Source organism: Malurus melanocephalus, unplaced genomic scaffold (genome assembly GCF_030028575.1).
Source record: "Malurus melanocephalus ecotype Western Australia unplaced genomic scaffold, MMel_1.1 scaffold_2, whole genome shotgun sequence".
NCBI classification, from domain to species: Eukaryota; Metazoa; Chordata; class Aves; order Passeriformes; family Maluridae; genus Malurus; species Malurus melanocephalus.
This window is the reverse complement of record NW_026623234.1, coordinates 8,946,107-8,955,607: the sequence shown is the minus strand read 5'-3', so window position 1 is coordinate 8,955,607 and position 9,501 is coordinate 8,946,107. Positions and strand designations below refer to the sequence as shown.

General features: G+C 45.2%; 1 protein-coding gene across 1 annotated transcript; it reads left to right on the top strand.

The window, feature by feature from the left end:
- The first annotated feature begins 2,436 nt into the window (after nucleotides 1-2,436).
- On the top strand, nucleotides 2,437-9,304 carry PIGH (phosphatidylinositol glycan anchor biosynthesis class H). The gene is made up of 4 exons (XM_057367385.1): nucleotides 2,437-2,633; nucleotides 4,350-4,559; nucleotides 5,136-5,219; nucleotides 7,333-9,304. Exons 1-4 carry the CDS (start codon nucleotides 2,454-2,456, stop codon nucleotides 7,432-7,434), a joined length of 576 nt encoding a protein of 191 aa, XP_057223368.1. The 5' UTR covers nucleotides 2,437-2,453; the 3' UTR covers nucleotides 7,435-9,304.
- Nucleotides 9,305-9,501: the final 197 nt, after the last annotated feature.

The following is a 9,501-nucleotide window of genomic DNA, read 5'->3' as shown; positions in this document are numbered from 1 at the left end:
CCCGCGCCCCGCTCTCTTGAGGGCTCCGCGCCGCCCGGCCAACAGCAGCGCGCGCGCCCGGAGGTGTGTCCCGCCCCCGCCCCTCCCGCCCCTCCCGGCCGGGGTTTTTCCATTGCCGGTCTCCTCGCCCCGCTGCCGCTGCGGACACGGCTCACAGGCCCCGCCGGGCCGCCGGCTCTGCACGGCTTCTCACCAACCCCCCCCGCGGGGCCAGGGCAGCCGCTGGCAGGGAGCGGCGGCTCGGGGAACGGGCGGCACCTTAGCCGGGCTCCCTGGCTGGCCACTCGGAGCTCCCAAGAGCCTCCGTGCGGGATCCCGGATCCCGGATCCCTGGCATTGCTGAAGGAAAGCGGGTGACGCTCTTCATCCGATGACCTTGATAAAGCATTGAAGAGCCATCTCTCTAGCACCTGCCTCATTGATCTCGGAGGGTCGTGGCCTGAGACGATTCTTAAGTCACCAGCTGTTCCCATTCTGGGTACATTTGAAGGATGGTTAACGGATGATTTWAAAACGAGTGGAAAGTCCCCACCGTTCCCCGCTGTGACAAGGCAACAGAACTCCCACTGTCAAATGTGCAGTCTTTATGTATATGCTAGAAAAAATGGCTGACAGAGTTCATGAGATGACAGGGCATAAATATGGTTAAACTGGAACTTGCCAGTGACACACAAAAAAATCCAAGCACACATTTGCTTTTTCCTCTTAAGATTTACAAATTCTCCTGTCTCTCAGTAACCGCCTATGTCCTGTTGTTAATGTGAATTATCATCAACACTCCTTCAGGACTTCGTGTTTCTTTCCCTTGCTGTTACTGACCTGACTCTTCACATTGCTTTTACCTCTTCTACCCCCTCCTCTGATTTGACTTTCCCCTTCTCCCTGTCGCCACCTCCAAAGCTGTCATACCAGCTATTACAACTCCTGGTTGTTTACCTCAGTCCTTTCAAACCTTTCTTCCCTCTTTTAAGAGCTTGTAACACTGTTTTCAATTTACTGGGGTTTTTTTTCCCACTTTCTCTCCGTCTATGAACTTCTTTCATATTCTTTTGAACTTCAACATTTTCTCCTCCATTTCTGCAGTTCATTGTCTACCATTACTCTTTTCCCTCCCAGGCCAGCTCATCTTTCCCCTTCAGAGCTCCATCCCATCCTTCCCCCTGGTCTACCGTGTCATAGTGAGATCCTGGACATACTGTATGAGACTTCCCGCTGATACCAGCCATCAACCCCTTCTCCAGGCCAAACGAAGATCTTGGTAGTGATTCTCTGATGTTCCTTGGTTTTTCATGTCCCTTAAAACTCCTTTGCTGCCCCTATGAGAACAAGTTAATGGATTTATATAAATATAGTACCCACCCAAGAGCCATGGAGATACCATGAAGTAAATTGCTTACAGAAATATGGCACCTGCAATTAAATCTAACACTCACTCGAAAACTGGAGAGAAGGGAAAGGGAGAAGGGAAATAATAAAAAGGAATCAGGATGCCAGTTTGGAAGTCACAGAGCTGTAGCTCTGTATTACTGCCAGGTAAATCACACCAAGTAATAACTGAAATGGATTAAAGAGAACACCATACAAAGACTCATTAAGTCTCTGTATGCAAAGCCAAGTCTCCAATTTATCATGTACTCAGATGGCAAGGAACAAGAAAACTCTGCTTTAAACCTTGGGGGAAAAAATTAACTCAAAAGAGCTTGTAGCTAAGCATGGTACAGACAAGAAAACACAATTATGTAGTTGCAAATGGTAAAGACAAATGGGGGAAAGAGAACCTTCTGGAGAAGAGAAGCTTACATGGAGAATTTGAAGGGACTTTTCTGGGAAGTCAGAGAGAGRTCTTTAATCAGGAATTATAGTGATAGGAGAAGGAATAATGGGTACAAATTGAAAGATGGGAGATTTAGGTTAGATATTGGGAAGAATTTTTTTACTGTGAGAGTGGTGAGACACTGGACCAGGCTGGTGGATGCACCAACCCTGGCAGCGTTCAAAGTAAGGTTGGATAAGGCCTTGATCAACCTGGTCTAGTGTGAGGTGTCCCTATCCACRGCAGGTGGGTTAGAACTAAATGATCTTTAAGGTTCATTCCAACCCCTTAACATCCTGTGATTCTAGGAAAACCCCTGTCTCTTCATCACACCAGGAGACACGCAYAGCACCACTAAAACCTGTGCCCTTTAAATCTGATATTCCATAAACAGAGGAAGCAAGCCGTGAATTATCAACATATGCAAACCGCAGAAAGTGCTGATGCCATCGGGATTAAGGAAAGACGCCTGGCGAGACAATCCGGCAGCAGCAGCACCCGGGGCACAGAGCGGGCGCCGGCACTCCCAGCAGGAGCCCCGGAGCGAGCGGGCAGAGGCTGCGGAGCCGCCCCTCGGCTCAGGCTCCTCCCGCGGCAGGGAGGAGGTGCGGCCGGSCGGGATGGGCCCCGCCTGCCCGGCATGGCGGAGGAGCGGCGGTTCCGCTCGGCCTCGGGGGCTCCGATCGCKCTGCGGCGCCGCCAGCACAGCGCGTCCTGCCGGGAGCTGGCGGTGCGCGGGCCCCGCCTGCAGCTGCGCTCGCTCAGCGCCGCCACCTCCGCCGTGTGGCTGGCGGCCTACGGGCTCTTCGCGCTCAGCGAGGTACCGGCCCCGCCGCGCCTCGGGCCCGGCCCCGTGTCCCGCTGTCGCACCGGGGGGCGGTGGGATGGCCCGGGTGGCCGCGCAGCCTTGGGGCCCRGAGCTCGGTCCTGTCCTGGGCATCCCCCGGAGCGCCGAGCTGGTTGGGTGTGTGTGGGGGCACACCGAGAGCTGTGCCAGCCTCAGGGCCGCAGACTGCCACCTGACTGCTCCGGTGGCTTCTCGGGTTCCTTCCTTTGGTTTGTAGCCGCTTGACAGATAGGGTAGATTATGTCTGGGCGCTGCATGATGCCTGGCAAATGCTTGTGGGTCCAAATAACAYGTGCTTCCTTGGAGAGATGTGAAAATCTGGAATAAAGGATGTATTGAAGAAGGTGAATGATTGTTAATCCCCAAAAGGAATTTTTCTGAGTGACTTAGAGAACATTGTACCATGAGTGTCATCACATTTCACAGCGGAGGCAGAAAGATGATTGCAGTACAGATTTCAAAAGCTGATGATATCTAAACTAATACTTTTGGATATAGCAAAAACTGGACCCAGACCAGTTATCTCCAGACATAGTCAGTAGCTTGWCCAAAGAAGCTGGTCACTGTGACACATGCTTTGACTGTTGCACATCAGTTTTTCAGTAATCTTTCCTAAGAAATGAAGAAAAGAGATGTGAGTCAGTTGTCAGGAATCAGGAGAAGATGCCTCATGCTCGATTTGACTTTTTACGAAAGCATGCACCCCAGCCAGTGGTTACCACCCACTGCCCTCCTGCTTGTCTTTACACTTGCTCTTGCAGCCCACATGCGAGTGACTGCAATTCTTCTTTTGCCAGGAAATCAGGTCTGAAAGTGCTTCTCTCTTTGTGTTGATTTCAGTGTCTGTACTTCATGACTGGGGTTTTTTTCCCCCATGATAACAAACTTTTGGAGAAGTCCTGTATGCTTTCTGAAGCCATGGCTTCTTTAGCTCGCAAGGTGGTACAGACCCAGCTTGAGTGGTAGGGCTATGCAGTTTTGGTTCTTTAGGAAGTGTAAGCTTTGTTTACAGCTTTACAGCTTTGTTTTATGGSTATGTGGCCTGGAGTTCTCTAAAACATGGCCCAGAAACAGGATATAGGTTGTGGAACTTTAGAATTTATAACCACATCATCAGATGACTTGCTGGTGGACTATAGTTTCATCAGTTGTATATTAAAATGTTACAGCAGTCGCAAGATTGCAGCATGAAAAAGAAATTGGTATTTAAGGCAGGAAGAGGGTGAGGTTTGAGCAAGTTTAGACTGGCAGTTTGTCATAAGAAAACCACCAGACCAGTGTTTTTTCCTGAAGGAGGGTTCTTCCCCTCTGAGCATCCACCCTTGGTTCTAGTAAACATTTCACAGCACTTCTTTGTCAGTGACATCATCTCTATAGAACTTGGTCTAATACACTGCAATYGACATAATTGGCTTGTTTGGGTTGAGATTTCTGCACTGAATTTACAGGGAAATAGAATTTTCTTGCAGTTTTCAGTTTCAGCTCCCAGTCTTTTAGTCCATACTATGAAGAATGATTTAAATCTCATTATATATATATCAGCCAGCCAGGTGAATAAAAAGACTCCACCTAAGTAAAAATGCTTTGCAACTGTGGCTTTAATACTCCAATTTGCAGTGCAATTTCACTTTCTCTAAAGCTGTGTTAAGTAATTGTAAGACCAGAGCTCTGCCTTTGCTTGCGTTCCAGAATAGCATGGTGCTGTCTGCTGCCATCCTCATCACACTGATTGGCCTAATCGTATACCTGCACTTTGTGAAGATTGACCAGGAGTCCCTGTTGGTCATCGGCTCACTCGGCATCCAGGTGACTTCATCCTATGCCTCAGGGAAAGAGAGCACCACCTTCATTGAGATGGGCCGGGTGAAGGATGTGGTTATCAATGAAGCCATCCATATGGTAATCGTACACAGTCTTTCTTCTTGTGTCTGGGCACGCTCACATCCAGTGTATTTCCATGAGCATGATTTACATCAGGAGCTTTGTTTCAGATTCCTCTCCTTATGCTTTCATCTCTTCTCTTTCCTTTAATGAACTCAAACCAAACTAATAACTTCAAAAAGCCAAATCTATCCCTAAGATAATGCCACCGACATTGAGCTAGTGGGTTTAGTTCTTTGTGTTATGCTGTTCTTACAAATCCTGATGCCCAACTCCATAAGTAGTCAAGATGGAGATGAGAAGCTACAACAACACAAATGATGATTTTTCCTATTTCTGGGCTCTTCTGCGAAGCCCAGAAGATCTTATGCTCCAGCAAGTGTGTGTTCATTCCAGGTTAAAAACTTAATAGAAAAAAAATAGGTAAAATTACTTTTTTCTTGTGTGAAAGCTATAGATATAAATTTGTTGACTTGACTGTGACCTGGTGCAATATGCCTTCAGCCCAGTGAGTTGAAACAGATCCTCTCTCTAACTCCAGGGAGTTTGATAGCATTTTTATACTCCAGTGATTTTTGTCTGTTTGTCTTGTAGCAAAAAGTTATCTACTACCTGTGTATCCTCCTTCAGGACCCTGAAGATCCTCAGGGTGTATCTGAGGTTGTGCCACTCTTTCAGGTGGGTTTGACTGAATGGYGGAGAAATCCAGGGTGTGGTCTCTGTGTGTGCACCGTTGTCTAAGCATATCTATATTCCACTGCAGGTAGCTGATTACAGTTGCCTTTCCCTGGCTGGGCTGTCAGGGTGGGTGGTGTTTGAAGTCTCACAGAATGATGTACTAGGGATGGGTGTACTAGAGATGGGTGCTTTTATTTGCTCTTCATTCAAAGAACAGGGGGAGTTGTGTCAATCTGAACCCAGACAGGAGTTTGCATGAACTAAAAGTCTTTGGCTCACGGATGGTACTGAGGACTTGTAGAGCTTTCTGTGCAGTCCTGTGCTCAGGGTTGCCACCATAACTCTGGCACTGTGCTGCAGTTGGCTTTTTTCTCAGCTCTGTGTGCCAGAAATTCTCAAAACCTYCTCGGCATTGGAATGACTTGCCCTGCCTGAGCTGTTGACAAAGATCATGGTACAAGCTGTGACCAWTTGGCTTAATGTATAATAACTTGTTTGTGTTGCTGTTACCCTGTCTCCCCTCTATCTTGCTGACTTGTTCTGACTGTTCATAGTTCCGTTTTTGGAATGGATGTGCCTTGTGTGTGTTCATGCCTAACACAACAATGCCCTGATCCTTGAGTGRTGGTAAGCAGTACAGAGGTGCCTCACTTCCTTCTGAGGCTGCTGAGCTGTGTAGCCCTCTCTGTCCTTAATTTACCTGCTGCTGGAGACTATTTTGTAATCTACATAGTTGGTAACTGGATACAGTCAGTCTTCAGCTAAATACTTCRGAGTATAAATAGGTTATTCCACTGATATTTGCTGCTTAGTCCAACAGTTACAAAGATGTTTAATAACAGTAATATAAATTAGATATTTCACACGTAGACAAGGGAAAAAGTGGATTTGCTGGAAATCAACAACTAATAAATTCCAGAAAGCTGAATTCAAGTGCCTGATTTTACCTTTCCAGCTTCTAAGAGGCTGCCTGGCATCTGTATTGTTTCTCTTTTTATTTCTGTCTCAACTCTGAACAATTTTATTTTCATGGAAATATCTTAGTACTGGTAGAGTTGACTCCACCATCAATGGAAGTACAGAAATTTGAAATTCAGTACCTGTCTGTAATTCTTACTTTAACATGCAAGTTAGTATGTCACTTTGTTTTGAAGGAGCAATGATTGGTAACATTTGCATTTCCTTCATTGGGTTCCTCCAAGTTATGTCAGCCTTCAAATATACAATTTCCTGTGTCACTGAGCCCAGGAGTCCTTCTGCACTGAATTGACCTTCTGTTAAGCAACACTTTCAAGGAAGCATCTGGTGGAYTTTAAACAGTAATGCTGTTTTGGGACCTCAACAGTTACAGGATCATAGGGACTGTGGGACTGTGAAACTTTCACCTTCTTGCTGGTTGTACTCTGRTCCAGGTTAGAATTGATGAAAAGTCATTGTACTTTGATCACTATTTGTTGTTTGGGTAAAATTAATTGATGTTTTCAGTTAACCTTCTGTTGTCCTTATGTTGGCAGTACTAGCAGAGGCCAAGAGTCAGGTGCCTAAATTCCCTGTCCTGAAGGTAGATTTTTCAGAGTGGAGATGTTCTGGGATGGTTGATCAGCATATGGAAGTCTGCTGTTCCTTTGTCTCTAGGGAGAGTATGGCCTAGTAGATATGGTGATGGGTAGGGTGGTGTGGATATTCTTCCAGGACAKCACTGTGAACTGTGAGCTGAAAAAGGAGAGGATTTCTGATTTGGTGAGAGATTCAGGCTACCTGCAGAATGCTGCTGCATGTCTTGACCTGACAGCTTTAGGGAGTGGCATTTTTYTATCAAAGAGCAGGCAATGGAATGGCTTTGCGTTCCTGCATCACCAGCTCACATGGAGTTTGATGGATTATTTCTAAATGCACATGTACAAGGGAAATCTGTTCACCACTGACTTAATGTGAGAAAGCTGATCAGTCACAAGTATCTTGTTACTGCACTCCTTACACATACACACTTCCGATGGCTTGGTGTCAGCTCTCCCCACAGTCCTGTCTCTGCCTGCTTCTAGTGGGAAATTACAAGCTTTCCAGCTGTTTTACTGCCAGTTCAGAGCCTGATTCTCTGTTGTTTGACTTTTAGAGCTCCAAGCCTCGTCTGGACTGCTTGATAGAAGTGTACAAAAGTTGTCAAGAGATCTTGGAGCAGAGGAAGACAGCTCCACAATCAAGTGGAATAAAATAGCGGGAAAAAAAGGCAGCAAACTTAGCAGGACTCAGGGGGAACCGTGGAAGAGCAAGCAGAAGTGCCCCATGAGCAGAACTTTTTAGGCTCAGACAGAAARGGTTTTTTGTTGCCTCACCAGAAARGAATTATGGGGAAGTAGGGCAAAATGAGACAAGAAAATGCATCCATTTTTTACTCTTTCACACATCTGAACATTATTCTAAAATTATAAAATAACCTTGGCTGGACTACTGTAAGTATGCATTCTTTTATTTAACCCTTTGCTTGAAAAAACCATTCTAAATACCAAAGCTGATGTGCGGACTCAGATGGTAACTTTCTGATCACAGGAGAATTTCAGGACAAACCCAGCAAATGAAACTCTTGCATTACGTTCGGTTTAAGGAAATAAACATGACTGAAACCTCTTCAGGGCTCTGCTTGAAAGAGTCCCATGGGATAGGGTCCTAGGGGGAAGAGGGGTCCAAGAAAGCTGATTGAAAGTCAAAGATCATTTCTAAGTTCAAGAACAGTCCATCCCTGCCAGCAGGAAGTCAAGAAGACATGCAAGGAAGCCTGCATGGATGAGCAAGCTRCTCCTGGCAAAACCTGAACACAAAAATTGTTCAGTGAATGCAGGGGAAATGTGAACGCATTGCTGAATGGGACAAGACCTGTTGACACAGGACACAGAAAAGATGTGGCATTTAAAGGGCCACAWCAGTTACTCTGAGAATATGAAGTACATGTTGGTGGAAATGATGGTAATGACAATGTGAATAAAGTGTTATTGATCTGTGTTCTTGGTAGTAACTTAAGGTTGGGAAATTCTTCTTTGTTGATAAGCTAAATGTTACTGTATTTACTTAACTGGTATTTTYATCTCTTTGTTTTCCAAAACTCTCTAGTTATACAACTGAGGCAATTGAAGTGTCAGAACAAGAGCTAAACCCACAAGCTGGCAGGAGCCTGGAGCCATGCTTATTTTGCATACAATGCTGTACTGTGCTTGTCCACATAATCTGTAAATGAAGCACAATACCATCATGCAATAAGGGAGGGATAAGGGCATTTGTGGGTTTTTTCCTATGGTGCCACAAAGTTTGAAAGACAGAGGTTAGCTCATGTCACAGAAAGTATCCTGGTTGTCTGAATGAAAGGCAGCAGCTTGGGGATGTGCCACTGCCTTTTGTGTCAGAAATTATGTCTTAGCAGAGTGTACAGGGTCGTGGGCTCAAGAGTGTGTTGTGAATGCTGACTATGCTGTAAAAATCCCATGAAGTCCTCAGAATGTGCACTGAAGAAATTACCAAGAAGCTGTGTCACAGTAGAAGTCTGAAGGATGGTTTTAGCAATCATTTGAAGGAGTGAACATCATGTGCCCATGATATAGTCATCCACTTCAGCTGAGAGAAGATCAGCAGAAACAAGGAATCAGTCTAGGGGAGGCTTGTACCAGCTATGTGCCTGGATACCAAACACAATCTTTGTTCATTTGTATTTACATCAATAATATTTTGGCTTTTAAGACAGTTTCTGTCATTCTGAGAATAACACACAATTTTAATTAATGATTATTAATTCATGAGCTGCATTTTATTAAGAACAGAAATCTCACAGTATCTTCCAGACAGCCTTTTACATACACACAGCAGTTAGGAACACAAAGGCTTTTGTCTTTTCATTCTATGCTGCATTAGCAGTCTTTGCCAAAAGCATTGATTAAAATAAAAAATTATTTTCTCTACCAAAGAATCATAGAAAGTAGATATCTACACAGGGTGGGGTGTTTGAAGACAAATAAGCTATAAATAGGAGGGATATGTGCATCATCAGAGTGGGGTGGTCCCTGAAACACTCAAGTATTGGTGAATATTTTTAAGAAATAAGAAAGAAAGTTCTATGTGTCATGTTTCTCAATTTAAAGTGCAATTGTGGCAGAAAATAATGAGCTTCAGCAGAGCTCCCATTTATTTAACATCTCCTTCCTGTTTGCCCTGGTTCAAGTCTCCTCAAGTCCCTGAGGACATGAGTGTTAGCACTGTACAGCCTATGAGCTGGAGACACTATGCCTTGAGCATCCCC